Source organism: Miniopterus natalensis, chromosome 16 (genome assembly GCF_054644295.1).
Source record: "Miniopterus natalensis isolate mMinNat1 chromosome 16, mMinNat1.hap1, whole genome shotgun sequence".
Lineage (NCBI taxonomy): Eukaryota > Metazoa > Chordata > Mammalia > Chiroptera > Miniopteridae > Miniopterus > Miniopterus natalensis.
The window spans coordinates 37,588,189-37,608,971 of NC_142096.1; the positions used below are offsets into that span (position 1 = coordinate 37,588,189).

Sequence of the window (20,783 nt, forward strand, 5' to 3'; positions counted from 1 at the left end):
ATGCAATAAGAACCAGTTCAATGAAAAATGAAAGACCAGGAACAGAAATCAGGGCCCTAGTTCTCAATGCATTGCTCATTCTGCAACCCCAGGTGCTGGGCTCAAGGTCGGGTCTTTGGTTCTAAGGATAAACTTGTAACCATCCAAGATATTCATCTTGGAATATACTGACGGGACCATATTAATTTCTAACTCTAATTTGGTTATATAAGTTGTTTATTTTGCTAAAAATAAGTGATGTTACCTAACAGTCTCTCTACAAATAGAGTCTTCAAGGAGGCAGAATCCACAGGAATCATTGGGAACATGAGCCCTGTGTATATTCTTCCTAACTGTGTTCTTAGGATCATTAAAGCTACTCTGCAGGACTACTGTAAGAAGATAACTTATAAATCACACCACGGTCCTCAATAAGTAGAGGATACACAACTCCTGTGGAAAGTTTTGGGAATCAGAGGGTGATTAAGAGATTGTCACACAGACAGGCTTCGAAAGGCAATAAGTTTTCTGGGCTCATTCAATTTCATTTTGCTTGTACATGAAACTCCAGTCTGCATGGTGAACTTGGTGAGTGTGCATGTTCAGGGCTGGCTGGAAATAGTCACTTAAAAGCAGGTGGGCTGAGATGTGCAAACCACATGACATGGGTTGGGGCAGAAAGAAAGAGGGAAGGGAGGTCTGGTGGAGAAGCTACCTGTCTACCAAATCTATGCCTCCCTGGTACTAGCAAAGACCACCCAGCCAGGGACTCTGTGCCTCTCTCATAGCTAGGTGATCAGGCATCTGAGCAGAAGAGCAATATACAGATCTCGTAACATAGAAACCCACACCTGAAACCTATATGTTCATATTCACCACTGTCACCCCAATAAATTTAATTTAAAAGAAGTGATCTTTGTCATTTCTGGGGCAAGGTGGTAAAGAAATGGGTGGGCCTTTTCTACTCTTTCCCCTCCAAGAACTGAATGCCAAGAACTTTGAGGACCAGGGGATGGTACCACTATAAAATGCAGGGGTTTTTGCCCCTGAGTCACCCATCCACCAGGAACATTAGCAGTGGGCATTGTGGGACTAGAGTCTATTGAGTTTAAATTATTGAGAATGGGACGTTCTTTGTTAGAGCAGACAGCATGACCCTCAGTAAGACAAGAAGTGTCTTCAATACATGGGGGAGAAATAGGAAAGAGAAACAGAACTGGGCAGATGAGCTTGGTAGCCCCACAGGCTTCCAATAAAAGCCCAGTGGCCAGGGATTGAGCAATGGACATCTCAGCTGTGCATAGACAAGATCAACTTCAATTCAAATATTTTTACGGTTTCAGACAGCTCAGTGTTTAGATTAAGAAACTAAACCCCAGAGAGATGAAAGGATGCAGCCAGTCTCTTGCAGGGACTGTCACTCACAGAAAGAGTTCTGGGTGAGAACCTGGTTCGCAGGCTCCCCATCTGCTGGGCACACTGATACCTCAAGCATGGTGCGTCCTCTACACCCTACACTGACAGGAGGTGACAAACTGTATGAAATATCATTAAGAGTTAGACATTTACAGCGGACTGCTTTTTGGGAAAGGTCAGAAAACAACACAACAGAGAAGCCACAGAGAAGAGAGAATGAACCAGGTGGTTGCCATGAAGAGAGCGGCAGGATTGGAAATGATTTCAGAATGCTCCTGACTCCACAGTGGGTGTGCTCTGGGGGCTGGGGAAAGAGGCGTAGCAGCCGGTCTGACTTTGTTCTCAGACACAGGCCAAGGACTGTCCTCCTCTGCTTTTTTCGTCTCTGGTCTTATTTTAGCACCAGCAGCCTTGCAGTGGGCTGCAGAGGCCCCGCCGCCCTCGGGTGAGGTCATCTTCCCGCCACCAATGGGAGCTGCCTTGGGAGGAACTGGGCAAAGCCCAGGGCATCAGCGGGGGTCTCTTTAGGTTCTTTTCCCATTAGAAACAGCTCCTTTACCTTGAGTTGAGGCCACTGAGAAATGCAGGGCAGCAAACTCAATTTTAATCTGGTATGTTGTAAAAGGGTCTTGGAGCACCAGGCCTCAGTTCAATGCTTTAAAATAAATGGTGGGTGGAGGGGGCAGAAGTAACTTTAATCGCTCTGGACTAAAGGACCCACTGATACTGATTAGTGCAGAGAGAAAGCCAAGCGGGTTTTTTCTTGAACTTAAGGGTACCAGGTGTGTGTGTGTGGGTGAGCTGGCTTGTGTATTTTCTCCATTTTTTCTTAATTAAGGGTAGTTTCCCCCACCCCTTTCTCCATGGTCACTCTCATAATTTGTCACATATTGATATTCCCCTCTTTTATGTTAATATGTAATGTACATATTTTATATCTGGATCTAGATACATAAGCCACTGCTCTGCCTTCACTTATACTGATCCTTCTGTCCAGGTTTCCTGTCCTTTGTCTTTTCATTTGGATGACTCAATAATGCAAATAAGAATCATCTCTTTCGAAAGGTTTCTCTGCCCACCTGTACCCTCCACCTCTTACCCGCCCCCATCACAGGGCTTCCTCTTTTCATGATCTCTTGGCGCCCTTTGCTTATTTTAATAACCAAGCCCCACACTGTACTATACGATAGGTACGGCCTGCAACCTGCTGTTCTAGGTTGATATTGATGAGTTCCCAGGATCTATGGAGCCAATTCCAGGCTGGAGCGTATCTTTTACCAGAGCTGCTGTTTGAGAAAGGGCTCTTTGAGAACTCAAGCACCTAAAGCAGTGTTGCTCAGCTCTTCAGTGAGACCCAGAGAACCACCTATACTGATTCTCCTGCTACAGGGCTGTGTTAGAATCACACTTTCTGCTGGACTTGCTTCCAAATGAGTGTCCCTGACTGCCAGGCATAGGACAGCCAGAGATGCTGTAAGTGGGAAATGTTCTTCCTTCCTCTCCTATAAGCTGGGAAGCAAGGAACTAAGACTGTAAGTTGGCTTTTTCAGAGCTATTCAGTGTATGGACTTTCCCCCCATGTCTGGGAAATTTCTGCCCTATGGTATTTGGTGGGAGGGAGATACAGTTCGGCTGTACAAGCTGAAAAATGTCAGCTCTTTGCTTTCTGGTCACTTCTCGCCAGTGGCTGGGCTCAGCCAGTTGGCCCACCAGCCCTAGGCTTTAACTCGAGCTGCAATGAGGCAGGGGGAGGGAAGGAGGGGGCAGGGCAAAGGCAGCCACATCCAGATCCTGGGGCTGCTGGAGGAACTGCAGAGGTGACAGCTGTGTGGGGACTGGGTTGGCAGCACAAGCAATGAATTCTTCAGAAACAGTGAAAGCCAGGCCCTTACTGGCCTAGCTTTACTGGGATTTTGGCTGTGCTTCTGGCTTTAATCCAGCTCGTCCCTGAGACTACCTCTCCTCTCTGTCCCTCCTCAATTATTCTGGAGCCACCATGTAGCCATTCAGTACGTTTCTTTTGAATCAGCCAGGGTTGGGTTCTTTTTTGCTTGCCACTAGAAACCATGTCTGAAACAACATACCATATACCTAATGCTCTGCTATATGCTCACCCCTGTCCTGTGCTTCGTATATCTTTGTACTCATTGCAAGGTGGCTGTAAAAACGCCCATTTTACAGAAAAAGATCCTGAGATCAGGTCTGTAAGTTCCGAAGGTCACACACAAGGGAGAGGTAGCATTGGTATTCAAAGCTACTTTGCTTCACTAAGGAGCCCGCCCTCTGATTTTCAGCACATAGCATGTTGTCCAGTGCAGTACTAGGCACAGAGGGGCACTGGTGGATGGATGGATGGATGGATGGATGGATGGATGGATGGATGGATGGATGATGGATGGATGGATGGATGGATGGATGGATGGATGGATGAATGATGGATGGATGGATGATGGATGGATGAGTGCATGGATGGCTGAGTGGATGGGTGATTGGATGGATGGATGGGTGGGTAGATGGATGGATGAGTGGATGAATGAGTGCATGGATGGATAGATGATGGATGGACAGATGGGTGGGTGGGTAGAAAGATAGACAGACAGGTGGATAGATGGGTAAATAAAAGGGTAGATGAATGGATAGATAGGTGGATGGGTGAGTGGATGGATAAATGGATAGGTGGTTGGCCAAAAATTGTTTTCAAAAAGACCCAAAAAAAAGCTATAGTCCTCTTTTGTACTGTGTTAAAGACACTTATGAGGAATATAAGGAGGAGACCTGTGTGATCACCCCTGAGGTTTCCAGATCTCATTCTGGGATTAGTTTTCCAATCACAGTGAAAAAGCTTTTCACTTTCCCACTCAAAATTTAAAGGCAGGTAAGCCTACTGCAGGGGAGCCAAGCAATAAGTCAACAAGCAAACACAATTACATTTCTCTGACATTCTTCTTGAGCCTCAATTTGGAAAGGTAGAGCTCTCTGATGAATAATGACTAGTTAATGAATTAATCAACCAATGAAAAACAGCACACACATTCAGGCAGGCAAAAGTCATGCAGTGGAATGAGAGCAGCCGGGTGCACACGGGTCTCACGGAGAACGGGCAGGGTGTCAAGTTTCTCACCTGACATTCTCATAGCGATGGATGTAGATCCGATGGAACTGGTGCTGCAGGTGCTCGTCTTCCACGTTGGTCATGTCGTTGATCATTTCCAGGACGACAAACCGGGGGAGCACAGACAGCACCAGCCGCTCCTGGAACAAAGCAATGAAGAAGGACAGTTTTGTTAGGTTGACAACTGAGTCTCAGAAGAGTGCGTGGATGATGCAGACGCCATGGGGCTCTTGGCTGAATTTCCTGAGGAATTGTTCATTTTAAAAGACCACCTGGCTGTGGTTTGGAGAATGAATTGTGGGGAGGGAGCCAAGGGTAGGGACAGAGAGGCCCCTTGAGGAAGCTCCTGCAGTAGCCCAGGTGAGAGGTGATGTGGGATCATGTCTATAGGGTTGGTACCCAACTAAGATGGAAGGAGAGAAAGAGGGCTAACCATGGTGATGGCTGGATTTGGAGTTTGGTTGGTAGACAGAGTGTGGCACATTGATTGCAACAAGGAACCTACGAGAGAAACCCAGCTTAGGAGGCACCAACTCTTTATTAAGAGGAGAGGAAATGGGGCACACACAACCTGAAAGTAGGGACCTAATACTCTTCTATAATAATAATATTCTTCACCCTGATCAATATGGTCAATAAAAAACAAAACAAAATAACTGCTTAACTAGCAACATGAACTAAACCCTAAAAAGACTGCTGTGGAAACTAGGCAAGAATCTGGCTTCTTTGCTGTATCACTTGCTCTAGTGTAGACTGAGTTTAATTCAGGTGCATTCTGATCACCATAGTTTCTCTTATTTTCATAATTATGTACAGATGTGAAGCATTTTCAGCATCCATTCTTTCATCTGTTCCTCACAAAACCCTGCAAATTAGCAGGCACAAAGAACCTTCATTTAATGGACAGACTGAGTCTGGGGGAGGTTACGTTACGGACACCACCAAGTGGCAGTGCCAGGATGCAATTCTTTGCCTGTTACTCCTTGCTCAGATTCTTGGTGGGGTGGAAAAAGCCTGGGCTTTGAGTCTGATGGGAGCCTGCATTCCACCTCCGACACTTACTAGCAGCATGGCCTCAGGTGAGCCACGAGACCTCTGTGCCCTAGGTCCCTAATTTGGTAAATGGCCATGATATCATCCACTTCACAGGGCTGTTGTGAGAATGCAATGAAATAAAATATAAGGTGGGCAAAAAACAGGTTTACAGTTATAACACAAATAAATAGTACAATAATTAATAAATAATAATACCAGAATAAGCTGTGTTTCGCCTACTCACAACTGTAAACCTACTTTTGCCCACCCCTGTATGTAAGGGGCCGGGTGTTTCTTTCCTTCTCTCTGTTCTACTTAACCCTGTTCTCATGCAAAGGGATTTATTAATGAAGTGTCCACAGTGCTTCCTGTGATGAGGCTTTTGCCTCTCTTGAAGGCTGTCACACCTACTCCTTGACTAGAGCCATGCTTCTTGCAAATGCCCCGCTCCTGTCCATTTCATGTTCATTAATGTTATCAGTCAACTTGCCGGGTGCTTGTGGCCCTGTTCACGCCATCACTGCAGTACTGTCACGGCTCTGAGGGGCACTCAGTGCCTGGGAATAGTGGGTGTTAACTAAATATTTCCCAAACAAACTCGTGGGCAAATCAAAGGCAAAGACTGTGTCCAGCTCATGGGTGCATCCAGGGGCCAGCAGCATCCCTGGGACAGGATAATTATTTGTTAAATACATTCTTTAAGGGGCAATGCACATTCAGTCTTCAAGCTGGACATGAATGCTTCTAAGGGAGACTTTTTGAATAAATTTTTGATGGCAGAACTCTCCAGTTCCAGGCTTGCCAGCCTCTAGCCAGTCTTGCTACTACCTGGCAACTGCCCCATTTCTTCCCTTTGCAAAGCATTTTCTGCAAAGCATAGAGTTTGCCAGGAGTCTGCTTATAAAAGCCCATTTGCAATACCTTTGTTTCCCTCAGATTTGTTGACTGCCTGAGAAACATCATTCAAATCCTCTGAAAACACAATTTAAAGAAAATGGGAAAGTCTGCCCCTTTATACAATTGCCCACTCCTGCTGAGGCACAATAAATAGTTTTCCAGCTTTGGAGATCAGAAGTATCAGAGTCTCTCCTGGAGCCAGGCTGGGGCCCAGGGTGGCCTCTGAAATCCATTCTGCACATCTTTTTGTCCCTGGGTTTTTCCTCATTTGCATGAAAAGGGACCTGGGTTGATTCAAAGTGCACAGTGGCTCCTGTCTGGATTTATACCTCTACTCACATGACTGCTCTATTCATGCCATTAGAATGACTTCAGGGCATCAATTGCTACAGTACTGCCAGGGGAGGCAAGGTGAAAACATTGCGAGGTTCAGGATCTTTATTTTATGCATACGATTGCTGTGAGACAGAGAAAGGGAGGGGGAGTGGGGCAGCCCCCATGCAGGCAGTGCTTCTGGGCTTGCACGCAGCAGGACCTCTGAACGGCAGCAGGAAGAACTGGCCACTCTCAGGCTCCTGCAGGCCGAGAGGCCTCTGATGAACCTCTCTCCGCAGTGAAGGTCCAGGCACTGGTGAGACGCTCGGGGGTTGCAGACAATAGCTTGTGTTAATTGATCACTCACTGTGTAGACACTAAGTGCTTTGCATCCAGTATCTAATCAAAATCTCACGTTCATCAAAGGAGGTAGGAAGTTTCTATTTTCATCCCATTTTGTGTATGAGGATACTGAGATTCAAAGAGTGGAGGTGAAATCAGGCAGCCCAAGTCATGCACTTAGTAAGTGCAAGGTCCATGTTCTTTTTTCTCTGGAACTTGGATCATAAGTCATCTATTTTTTCATTTGTGTACCATGTCAAGAAGTAGGTGTTATGTGACGGGGGCAGTCCTGGGCAGGGAGAATCAGCAGAAAAGAAAAACCAACATGGTGTTCGCCTTTGTAGAGCTAGGGTTCTGGAGGTAATGGAGAGACCGAGGTGGTGATTAAGGGGACCTGGGGCTGCTTAGCTGAATGGTCAATGAAGGACTCCTCAAGGTGACCGTTAAGCTGGAAACTGAACTGCAGAAGTGGCCAGTCCTGTGGAGAGCTGGGGAAAGATGCTTCAAGCACAAGGAACAGTAAGCACTGAGACTATGGTACACTGTCTCTCATCAAATTCATTCATTCATTCATTCAGTCAGTCAGTCAGTCAGTCAGTCAATAGATTTTTACTGAGATTCTGCTATGGACAAGTGTGTTAGATGATATGGATATAGGGGTGAACAAGGCATATAGGGTCTTAAATTTAGTGGGGGGGGGCGGCATACAGGCTTTGTCTCAGAGATGACAGACACAAATGAGAGTCATGGCATCAGAGAGGTCCAGTGAAGGTGGTAGGCAGGAGCTTGACAAGCATATGACAGTAAGTCAGAAGCAAGCCCTCACTAGAGACGTAAGCAAGTAACACAGTGACTTAGGGAAGGCTGTTCTGTCAGAGCAGATGAGGTCCTGGGGACCTTGCTAAAACAGGCAAGAGAAAGGAGAAGCTGGGCTTCTGCTCGGTTTATCATCAAGACTCAGATCAAGACAGAGATCAAGAGGTCAAAACTTGGATCTGTAGAGACTAAATATTGGGTATTTCTTCTCAGAAATAAGGCATGTGCTCCTCACTAGAGGGGCTCCCCACCCCAATGTTCTAGGCCATGCAGTTATTCAGATGAGCCATGCAGTCCTTTGCTCATGTTGGATCTGAGTCTGGGCTGCCTTCCTACCTGGTCTGCTTAGGTGACACCACTTCCATGAAGGGCCCCCCCCCCCCCCCCCCGCCCGAATCCTTCTATGCCGTATAGATCTGCCTCCTTCTGCCCGGACTGGAACATGCACCAACCTCTGGACCAGCACCGGTACCACCTGAATGCCGTAGGGGCTGACATCCATTTAACCAACTCTGGACTACCTGGTGCGGGATCTGCTTTTTCCAGTTCCTCTCTCCCACTGGTGAGCTGAGCGGGCCACTGCAGGGCCGGCATCCCCCAGCCGGTAGAGCGCTCTCTAAAAGCCCACACCTTCTACTCCGTCCGCAGCCCTTTGCTGACCAGGAGTCACTGAGCTTGTTCTGTACCCAGTCATGTCAATTTTATCTTTTAGTGCACTCACTCAATTTAACTGGATATTAAATACAAATATTAAGTAAATAGGAATGAGAGATAGATACTGTTTACATGAAAATGGAACAGAATGCTTTGGAAAGACAATAATACTGAATAAATAAGACATTGCTACCAAATTAGACGTGGGCAGGACAGCTGTAAAAATCTGTGGGACAAATAACAAAAATCCAGAAGTCATGATAATTTTGCAAGGATTTTTAAATTCTTGCTCCATTTTAAGGAACTAGAAACCTTGGTTGATTTACTATTAGCTATAGCCCCTATAAGAAACAATAGATCACCAAACGAGTGTGGTTCAGTGGTTGAGTGTTGACCCATGAGCCAGGAAATCGCAGTTCGATTACTGGTCAGGGCACATGCCCGGGTTTCAGGCTTGATCCCTGGTGGGGGGCGTGCAGGAGGCAGCTGATCAATGACTCTCTCATCATTGATGTTTCTCTCTCTCTCCCTCCCTCTCTCTGAAATCAATAAAAACCTATTTTTTTAAAAAAACAACCCACAATAGATCTACACTTAAAATAATGCTTTGGCCTCATTTTGAAAGAGCAGATAATGAATTGATTATTTTACGTTTATGTTACAAATAAAATGTTTAAGTATAATTTTTCATAATTCCCCACTTTAACCTTCTTTTCCAATTAATCACACAATCACCCATCCTGATTGCTTCAGCTAGAGGAATTTAACAATTCTTATTAGGGCATCTGTCATCCTCCCTAGACCATGAAGTATTTGAGAGCCAAGAGGAGGTGTTATCTATCTTAAGAAACCAACACAGGCTTCGTAAGGAAGGGGTGGCCATATTATGTGGATTTCTTTGGTGACAGTGAAATAGATTCCCAAGTAACAGGGCTGAAGAGATAGCAGATTTATCATAAGCATCTTCCTGACTCTGACCTCACCTCTCTACCAGTTTCCCCACCAGTAACTGGAGATGATAATAAGAGCATCCACCTTGTAGGGGCTGGTGTAGGGCTAAAGGCCTTAATATTTGTGAAAGAATTATACAGTGTCCAGGGCACTGGAACCAAAGCCCAAGTGTCTGCTAAATTCACTGGCAAACATGCTCTATTTTAAGGCTGGTTTTAGAACTCTAATCGTATATTGGTGCTGGGGCGTAAACCTTTTAGAGCAGGGATGTTACACAGGATCTATGGGGAAAATGAACAGACGGAATATGTAAAAGGCAAAAGGGCTGCACAGGAAAAACCTCCAGTCACACTTTTAATAATAAAATATTTAAAAATTAGTCATCAAAATCATGACCCTGGCATTTGAATTTAGATCTTAAAGGTTTCTATGGAATTTTCACCCAGAACTGTTACTGCTTCTGAAAGCAAAATGTGAGCACAGGCGAGCACAAGATGCGGTTTAATCGGCTCCTAAAGGTATGTTCTTTTCAGGCTGACTCAGCAAGAAGGCTGCAAGTCTGGGTTAGTGTCCCCGTCTCCCTGGTGGTGGTCTATGATCCCAGGAACTTTGCTTCTGCTCGGAAATGCAAAGACAGAAGGGTTTTGGAGTCAGGCGAGCTTGAGTTGAATGCTGCCTGAGCTCAACAGCTGATTCGTTCTGTGACCACGATCTATAAATCCTTTGAATCTCAGTTTCCTCATTTACAAAATGGGAATAATAATACCATTTAGTAGGATGGTCCTTCCTACTAAATGACAAAGCCCCTTTTATAGATCCAGGTGCACAGTAGGTGCTTATTAAATAGCAGTGGTCATCAGACACGTTTTAATTCATCCCAGGGGCTAACTCATAGGCCATGGCCTGCAGGACTCCAGAGTCTACAGCCCGTGACATGCAATGTAATTCAAAGGATGAAGCACAAAATTCAGGTTTCAGGGAATTTTCCTTCCTTTTATCTTTTCGAGGAGTTAAGATTTTTTCAGGTCTCTTCATTCGGTAAGTTGCCAGATACATCAAAATTGAAGTCTTGAGACAGAGCTGTTGCCTCACTCTTGTTTGCTCAGTTATTGCTGAATGCCTACTGTGTGCCAGGAGACCCCAGTGCACAAGGCAACCAAGGCCACACCTCCTTCTCAGACCACACCTCGGATCCTGTAACTTAGCTATGTGATCTTGGGCAAGTTAGCCTCTCCGAGCCTCAGTTTCCTCATCTGCAAAAGTATAACAGTAGCTCGCTTATGGATTATTGTCAGGATCCAGTGAGATATGTTTTGTCAACATGCTTAGCATCAGCGGCACACCATGGGTGTCTGGGGAAGCAACAGGGCGTGATCTATTCCAGGTGCTGGCAATAGCGGAGTCCCTTGCCTATAGAGAATTTAAAATAATAATGAAAGGGCTAAACATTATTCTGCCTTTACTCTCACCATTCACTGGTAGTTTCAGACAATGGCGTAATAGAGAACCGGGCACACAGCACATCCCCTCCCCCTTCATCAGCTCTTCGAATGTGGAATTCACATTCGATGCCGCCTCTGCGTCTGCATCAGTCTCACCCTGGCCAAGGCTCAGCTCGCCTACGGAACCTTTAGTTGAGGGCCTCATCTGATAAATCAACAACTCTAGCATTAAGAAATAAAAAGGAAGGCCCCTTTTACTCTTTGGTAATAAAATGATAAACCAAAGGCAATATGACCCTAGGGTGAAATGCTAAACCCTCCTGAAAGGAATTCCGTCCAAGGTGGGGGAAAAGAAGACTCTTTTTCCATCAGGCAGCGGGTCCCTCTTGAAAAACTTTCTTTAAACACTTCTTATGGCTTGAGGATTTCAAAGCCTTTTTAGACTGCTCAGAGGGTCTCTCCCACACATCTCCTCCTTTTCTCAGACACGGAAAACACTGCAAAGCGTTGTGCCGTTTTCAGCAGAAAGACATTGGTTTGTAGGTGGGAAATCACAGTGGGAAGGACTACATTTGAGTCTTATTTTGGCATGTGCTCATCCGTGGTCTGATCTTGGGCAGGTCACTTTACATCTCTGAATCTGAGCTTTCTTGCATGGAAACGGCAGACGATGCCCCTCGTCCACCTTCTTCACAGAGGGGAGTTATTGCGGGTGAGACAGTCCAGCTGCCCGGGATGGTGCCTTAAAAACCAGGAGCTTGCCAGGCAGAGTCGGAGTGGCACAGTCCGGCGATGGGCTGAGACACAGAGGATGGGGAGCTGACCACTGGTTTGCGGATGAGTTCACCACGTTGAAGGCTCTCGGTGAAGGGGGACTGGTCAGACTCGAGAGTCCATTGGAAACCATTTGGAACAGGCCTTGAGTGCTAATGACAAGGAATCTGTATTATCGATGAGTATATTGGCTCAGAAGTGAAAAAGTTTGCCCGAGAAACCTAACAACTGTAAATGAAGAGTCAGACTTGGAAACTCAGTGAATTTGGTACCAAAGCCAGTGCCCTTTCGGAAACTCTTGATGATACATGTACGCCAAGTACTTCCAAAGCTGCCCCCTGTCTGTAAATAGAGACAGTGCCCTGTTCATCACAGTGCTATTCATTTTTCTGGTTCATTGTCCGTTGATAGGTTCTCCACACCCCATCACCATTCTTTATTATAACAAGTGGTGGCTACTGTCTCAGAGGAGGGACACACGCACACCTGGGATGCTTCCTCGTGGGGTCCCGGAATCAGAATTACTCACAAGCCCAAGGCTCTTGCCGGAGAGACTAGAGGGCGCTGAGACCCAGCTGGAATGGGCACAGAAGGAGGGTGGCGGGTGTGGTGGACCAGCAGTCAACGTCCTTCCCCTCCAGTCTAATGTAGCAGCATTTTCAACACTGGGCCTTATAACACATTCGCGGGCCTGAAATTCAATTTAGTGGCTCATATACAGCATTGAAAAATAAAATTGATAAAAACAGAAAACATCGGAATCCAACAACTATAAAGGTAAATATTGTTTCCTGGATATTTTCTTGTTTTTACATATATATGCCTCTGTGTCCAAGTAAAATGTACTTCTCACTGGGAATTACAATGGAAAAAGTAAAAAGGCGATGGGTATCCCTTTCTGAATTAAAGGAGTTAGAAAGCTAATGACTGCATTTGCCCAAATCCTGAAGCTCTGAATGTTTTGAGTTTTGACAATCAGATGCATGCACTCCTGCAAGGTTTAGAATGTGGGGTCAGACGGAGGTTGTTTTCCAGCTACTTCTACTTTTTGTTGCTGGCATCATGGTTATAGAGATACTGGGTTTTTAAACAGCAGCCTCCTGATGTCCAGTCACAGGATTTGTGCCTGTTCAGAAGGTGCCTACTGTCTATATTTTGCCGGTGGGCCCAGAAGGCGGCACAGCTCTGGAGGGCACAGCTGTGGCAGTTGTGGTTTCCTGGTCTCTGTCCTTCACAGTGAATGAGAAGCTGGTCCATAGAGTCTACAAGAGAAACACTGATGTCCCAAGAGAGGATTTAACCCACCTCCAAGGCCAATGGACAAGACAAGTCCTCTTGTCCCATGGTGGCAGGAGTGAGGGGGCCAGGAAGACATTTTATAATTTCATCAACACTCAAAAATCCTTTCTAAAATTCATCAGGCCCCCAGAAATCTGTGTGCCCTGGACGTCCTTCTGACTACATACTTGCAGTCGTCAAAGCACACATCTCTCTCCTACTCCATTACACAGCAAGAGAGCACGCACATTTGGTTCTGTTTGACTACTCAATTCAATTTCCTTCAATAAACATTAAGCGCGTCTGATGTGTGCCAAGCTCTGAGGGTGCTCCTAGTGCTGATTAAGACTCCAGCCCCAGAGAACACCCAGACTGTGGGGGATGCGGACATGGGAGCATCCCTATGGCTTAATTCAATAAGCTCTGTCCTAGAGGAAAGACCCTGGCACTTTGGGGACACTAAGAGTGACATAGGAGAGGGTGGGGAAGTGAGGCCTGGTGGTGCCTGTCCCTCAGTCACACACAACATTGACTTCAAATAGGTTTCACAATGATTCAGTGAGGCAGTTTGGGTTATTTCAATTTAATATATGAGAAAACCAAGGCACATCCAGTTGCACCCTTTGCCCAAGTTTATAGGGCTGATGGTGTGCAAAGCTGGCTTCAAAGCCAGGCCAGGCCTATCTGACTCCACTGCCAACGCAACAAATACATTGCTTATAAGCACCGTAGGAATTTTCTCAGAAGTAAATTTTCCAGTGAAATTCTCACATGAGAAAAATCAGAAGTCACAGACAGATTTGCTTTTGGACAGTTGTGAGCTGCATTTCCCTTAACTCTGATAAATTCTTTTCATACCAAGGTAACTTCAAAATCTGTCATACTAATACTGTCATCTGTGATGACGGACAGGAGTAAGGTTATAAAAGCTACCAAGTACTGCTTCAATATGCTAAAAAAAAGAAAAAGAAAAAAAAAAAGCACATGTATTTTGGATAATTACAAACCCCAGTGTGGAAAATACCTCTAGATTGTAAATTTTGCTTCTGTTTTTCCAAGACTATTTGGACAGATTAAAAGAACACACAAATTTTCAAATTGCCATCCATGTCCGAAAGCGGATAACCACTTGGGTATTTACAAGGTGGAGGCTTAGGTCCTGAGGCGTGGTGGGGGAGGGAACATTCTCTCTATTCCGGGGGGGCGGGGCAAGGGCCTGGTGCAGGTTCTGTGGTTCGGAGACTGAAATAGGTTGGAGGGAATCTCTTTAAGAAAAACATCACAAACCATAACTATGTACTTACCAGGGCCCCTTGGAAGACCTTGGAAGGAGGGACCCTGGCGCTTAAACTCCACCAGCTTCCCTAAGTCTGTATCTGAGCAGCCCAACTGTCCTCATTATTGTAAATGCTGGATGGTGCCTGCACCTTGGAGGACCACCTGGCCTGTGGCTGCCTGTGGACAGATAAAGCAAAGTGTCGCCTCTTTCAAGTATTAATATGGGCTGTTTCCATAGATACCTGGTTATAATTATGCCACAACACGTTTTAGAATGCTACTCTGGTATCTTTTTAAAAAATTAACTTGTAAGTGTTTTTTTACACTCATCCATTGAAAATTTTAAAACATTGAATTTATGTTTTATCCTGACATGGAGCAGAGCTTTTCATATTTATTCGAGAACATCGTATGTGAACAGCAATTAAAGTAGCTTGAATTTGGAGGTGGATTACAATTCAGATGATTCCCTGGCTTGCAGCATTATCAGGATTTTGTGCATCCCCCTCAAATACAACACTTCAAAGAGTAATAAAAATAGCAACGCCTTACATCTGTAGTGTGTGAACCGTTAAAAATTACCTTCATATGTTCTAACCCATTGAATGGTCAAAAGAATCCTGGGAGGGAGGGGTTAGTAAAATGATTTTCAGCCAGAGAATCTGAGACTCGGAGAAGTAATTTGCTCAAGGCCAACTATGCATTCACTCAGGACACCCAGCCAGGTATCCTGCTTCTGCTGCGCCTCAGAAGGCATGAGTGTCCAGGCCAGAGATCCCCAAAGGAAGCTGGGTCAGGGGCTGCAGGCCGCGGTGGGGGCGGGGTGGCTGGCGGCCCCTTCACCGTCCGCCTGTACAAAGTGCCTGGAGAAAGCACCACGGTCAGGTGTGGGCATGTGGTCTCTGCGGCCCCCTCCGCCCTGCCTATGAAAGCAATGGCTAAGGAGTTGAATCATCACTTTTCAGGCCAATGTTTAATTACGTCAATTTTCTGCTTGTGAGAAGAACAATTATCGAGCACTTCTCATTTACATTTGAATAGCAGAAAATCACATAATCAGTATGGCTAACCAGGAAAATACAAGCAATACTCATTTATTAGTTCTCTCTTTTATTATTTCAACCGACAAACACCAGCTACCCTTTCAACGTAAGGTGCAATTCGGTTGCCTTTGATTTTCCCATCTTTTCATACTCCAAACACCTCAATTTGTTTCTCCTTGTATGTATTTAAAATCAACTCAGTCTCTGGTAAGCTGAGGGTTTTGTTTTTTTTCCTGTGGAAGGTATTAGTTCATGATCAAAGCAAATGTTTAAGAAAGAGCAGCAGTTATATTGACAACCCTACTACCGACAACAGGTATTACTGGGCACTTACTGTGTGTCAAGCCCTGTACATGACCCTTCTCATTTAGTTCTCACGACAATGCATGAGGTATATATGTTTATTGTTGATAATTCACAGAAGTGGAAACTGAGGCATAGAGAAGTTAGGGAGTTGCCCTAAAGACACAGAGCAAATGGCAGTGCCTGGATGTGACCCTGGGCATCTGTATCCATTAGTGAGTCGTATGCTCCAGCCTCTGTGCCATGGTGGCTGATTTAGGGTTCCTTCTTTTCTTGGGTGCCGTGGGTCAGCTGGGGCTGACTCTCATGTCACAATCTTTCCCAAGTCTTTGTGTAACCTGCGGTGGGTCATCACCACTACCCATTCATACTTCCGATAAACTTATTTAGCAAGAAACGAGTCAGCAGCAGGCATCGCACTCTGCACTGGGCAGAACGGGGGATACGTGTCACTTCTGCCTTCACCGTGCATGCAGTCTAGTCGGCTGAGAAATGACCGAAAAATGACTGTAATGAAATATTAACGCATTATGATAGAAGTCTGCTCAGGGCACCACCTGTCTCTTGCATTTCCCGGAGAGATACCAGGACAATGGATGTGAGAAATAAAATGCTTTGGACAGTTGGAAAGTGAGGAGGTGTGAAGATGAAATATTTACATCTTAGTGATTCATGTATAAGAGAGGAGGTTCCCACAGAGCTAACTGCAAATTGTTTTGGACAATGGGAATGATGAAAGAGAAGTTGATGAAGAGTCAATAGGAACATCCTCTGTTGTAAATGAAAACCTCTGCAAATCCAGCATCCCACTGACTAAGGAGGGAAGGGAAATTCTTCTTCCATATTTGTCAATAATACTCTCATATTTGGGGAAGGGGCCTTGTGGGAAAGGCCCCTTAACCCAATCATTATTTCATTCATTTGATACAATGTTATTGAATGTCTCATACCACGCTAGATATTGTGGGGGGAAAATACTGAGTCCTCTATTGAGCAAGAATCTTTCACTCTAATGGAGAGACATGAGACATGCCACATACAGCTATAAGTTGGAAGGGCAAAACTTGCCAAACTCCAGTTTATTATGAAAAAAGTCTCATCTAACTTTCATTTCTGGCACCTAACTCAGGGCTTGGTCTACACTACATATTGCAGCCACCTGACTGATAGTGATAATACATTTGTTACTATTGGAGCTCTGCAGAGAGCTCCGAGAAAAAAAGTAAATGTGGAATTTTGACTGGATTTTGATGACTTAGTTCAGTCCTAAATAATGAAGGGACATCAACCAAGTGTCCTGGATAGCCCCTGGATCAAGAGTTTAAGTGACACACCCAAGGTCACCCAGGTGTCAGGTTAGCAATCCAGTCCAGGCTGTTTTTCTACAAAGCTCTCACTCCTCCCACCAGGCCAGCAAATGCAACTAGTGGGCAGGAAACACTGCAGAGAGCCAGGCAGGCAGATGGCATGCAAGAGTTGGCGGTGCACCCACACGGGGTACACACAATCCTTTGGGTGAAGTCAGCTGCTACAAGAGGGTCACAGGCCATTAACACTAGGCCTCTGCTCACTGCTTTAAATCTTACCAGCAATTAAAGGGAGTCACAGTGCCAACCACAATACTAAGCAGAGTGTGAAAGACCGCTTTAACCAACAGTTTCTGAGAGCCAAGGAGAAAGAAATAGCTCTTGACTGGAAACGGGAGAGGAGGCTTCCTGGAGGAGGGACATCTGAGCATCAGATTGGGGCGTTTGTGAGATTTTTGCAGAAATAGCCTTAACATTTGTAGAGTTCTTTACAGTTGAGAAAACACTTTTTTTCAGGCATGATGGTACTTGTCTCTCAGAACACCTCCATGAGTGAGGACAAGAATGACCATTTCTAGTTGAGAGATGAGGAAACTCACTTCCAGAGGTCCAATAACTTGTTAAGAGTCACACCAGCAAGTTGGAAACTGAAATGGGACAAGCACCTAGGGTCACACCCAAAATATTGCCATTTTCATGAGTAAACAACATGTAACCACTATATAAAAAGGAGAGATTTTGCATACCTTTTTGTGTGTGTAATGTCTTCAGTCTGGTGTGTATTTTATTTTCACAGCACATTTCAATTTAGACGAGGCACATTTCAAGTGCTCAATACCCACATGTGGCCAGTAGCTGTTACACTGGGCAGAACAGAATTTTTCTGACTCCTAGTCTTTCTGGTCTACTAAACTGCCTCACAGATACAATGGAGAGAGATGGGAGCAGAGCCTCTCATACAAATGGAACAATAGGAGCATGTAATTCAGGGTCCTAGCAAAACACAACTGGTACGTCAAAAGGAGAATGGAAGACAGCTCAGTGAAGATTTAAGAAACCCAACAATGGATGGTAAAGCACAGAAAGGCTAGGAAGAGTGGATCTACAAACATCCCTGGAGCCTTGCAATCTTATACCTGTGGGTGATAGACGCTATGGCCTTTGGTACAAGCAGCCACTGCTGTTGCACAGCCTGGCAGGCTGGGAGATGGGGAGATCAATCCATTGACCTCTTTGCCCTTCCATCCAGTGCCTCCCTTGGCCAAACCCAACCAGAAGCTAGAGGGTGATGACCTATGTAGCCATGGAAGTTAGCTTCCCGGGGCACAGAGAAAGGCAGAGAAGAATAGAGACTGGATCTGGAGGGCAAGCACCGAACGACTAGCAAAAAATTAAAGGCACAGAAGTGTGGGGCCTGTTTGCTGGCCTGGGTGGAGGTGTTTGCTGGTCTCGCTGCACAAGGATGGAGGTAGTCAGCCACGTGGCTGAAAAGTCTGGCTGGAGCTGGGTAGGGGAAGGGCTGCAATGTAGAATGACAGGATTGGCTCGTATTCTACAATCAGTAGCCATCCGTGGAAGGCTTTAGTGTGAGGTCTTATTTAGTAAAAATTGGGCACTAAAGAGATGGTCTTGACAGGCGTTACACTCTGTTGGAGTTTTGAGGTTTGATTTAGCTACATGCTTCACCTCCCAAGTGAATCCTCTGAGAAATAGATAGAGGAGGCACATAGAATCAAGACCAGCCACTCTAGTACTGGCAAAGGGAAGGGGGCTGTGGCTGCACAGTGAGTGATCATGGGCTTCCTGGCCTTCTTTTTATATCGGCTACAGCTCTCCAGCCAGAGAGAGAGCAGCTGGGCCACTGTGGGCTCACTGCACAGCGGGCTCCCTGCTGGAGGCGAGGATCCACATTCTTACCCCACAAAAAGGCTAGGGGGGCAATGAATATAGTACACAGGAGGCCTACTCTCTGTAAGAGAGAGGGACAAGATCAGATGGGGAGAAAACAGGGGCTCATGCTCTGTACATTTTCATGAGGTTTCATAGGTCCATAAAATCTCCTATTTCATAAAGAAAATTGGACAAAGCAAACAACAGCTTCTTTTTCAAGCAGGATTTTAAGGCTGACTCCAGGTGGTTAAAGTGGTTTACACTAGTTAGAAGCTGGTTAGCAGCAGGCAGAAAGCGATTTCGTGGGAGGGCTTAAACAGTATTAGAAAAAAGAAGATAGGAACAGTTAGTACACAAACGGTGGAGGCACCACCAACAGGAAGCGGCACCGCGGCGGAGGCGGGTGGGTCAGGCGCAGCGAGGTGTCCTGTGGAAAGGGAGCAGGTCTGAGGGGGCGAGAGGATCGTGAACGGGCTGAACCAGCGATGCCAGTGGGACATGCACGTGAAGCTGTCCAGCAGGAGGCTGATGACGGGCATCTGGAGCTCAGAGGAGAACATGGTGTTAGAGACCCTGACATGGGAAGAACCCAGAAGCAGAGGTTGAGTCACGATAAATCACCAAGAGAGACAAGAGACAAAAATGGTTATTTAATGGCTAACTTAAATGTAAATGAATTGAAATTAAAAACCAATTCCTCAATCACACTAACCACATTTCATGTGCTGTTCAATAGTCACATGTGGTTTGTGGTTTCTAGATAACACAGATGTAGACTATTCCCATCATATTTTACTTTTGTTCCCCAAAATGCCTGAAAGAAGTGAAAGCAAAACTGTGGACAGTAATGAAATGAGGCTCTGAAGGAAATAAAGCATAGGGGCAGAGATGCTTGCAGGAATGTGATGCTCAAAATGCCTCCAGGTGAAATTACTTTTAATTTGCTTAGGCAGTATTCTACCTAGACCGAAGTCACTTATGTAAAGGAATGATAAACGATGAAGTCCGACTGGTAAGTGGAGAGAGTTCAACAAAGTTGTTAACTCATAAGAAGAGATTGGACTCCTAGTTTTGGAAGACAAGGACCCCAGAAATCAGATCCCAAGAGGAGAGTGCTTCCCAAATCTATTCACTCGCAAATATTTTTTGACTGAAAGAGTATTTGGGAAACACAATCATAGCACTCACTGCATAGTCATTGTCTCTGCTTTTCTTCCCAGCTTGGGTTTCTCCACTTCTGGATCCACAGTTTATCACATAGAAGGAAAAATAAAGAAAGAGCACAGCAGGATGTAGAAAGGGATCATTTTATAAAGCAATATACGAATGAAACAGAGGTCACAGCTGGGGGAAACAGAGAGGGTCTTTGCAGAAGAGGTGACATTTGAGCTGAGCTTTGAAGAGTGGTTAAGGTTTAGGGGGTGAAAGGAGTGTTAGACCACGTAGGGAGAAAAACATAAGCAATGGCAGGAGAGTGTATTAGGTGATAAGCATGCTTAGGACACTGGCCCATACGAGAAATTCCAGTACAAACTAGAGGATAGTTACATAAAATATATTTATAATAGATAAAGATGAACATGACAGATGGTACATGGGTAGTCTCCAATGTAAGAGATGGAGAAAAGTGGAAAGATGGCTTGATGGTATGAGGCTCAAAAGGTGTTTTGGATTATGAGGATACCCATTGACCTGGAACAAAAAACAATTTTTCTGAGATTCTGCCACTTTCAGGTCAACTGGAATTGACTCTTCCTTGAGTAAAGGAATGAATGAATGAGTGAGTGAAGAATGAGTGAATGACAAGGCTCTACCTTACTAGCCTTTAACAGTTATTTTAACCAAACCAACCAATTTGGAACTCAGTAGGAAACTCAACTTTCTCACCCAATCTATTGTCCGAATCACTAACTTACATCAATATTGTCTAACAAAGATGTTCAAGTTAAAC

General features: G+C 45.2%; 1 protein-coding gene across 2 annotated transcripts in view; it reads right to left on the reverse strand.

Moving 5' to 3' along the window:
• The window catches only part of ADCY8 (adenylate cyclase 8), a 155,751-nt gene that overhangs the window by 102,464 nt on the left and 32,504 nt on the right, over positions 1-20,783 (reverse strand). For both annotated transcript variants that reach the window (XM_016215999.2, XM_087825204.1), the window contains exon 3: positions 4,517-4,647. In XM_016215999.2, the coding sequence (XP_016071485.2) occupies positions 4,517-4,647 (131 nt within the window). The remainder of the gene's footprint in view (positions 1-4,516; positions 4,648-20,783) is intronic.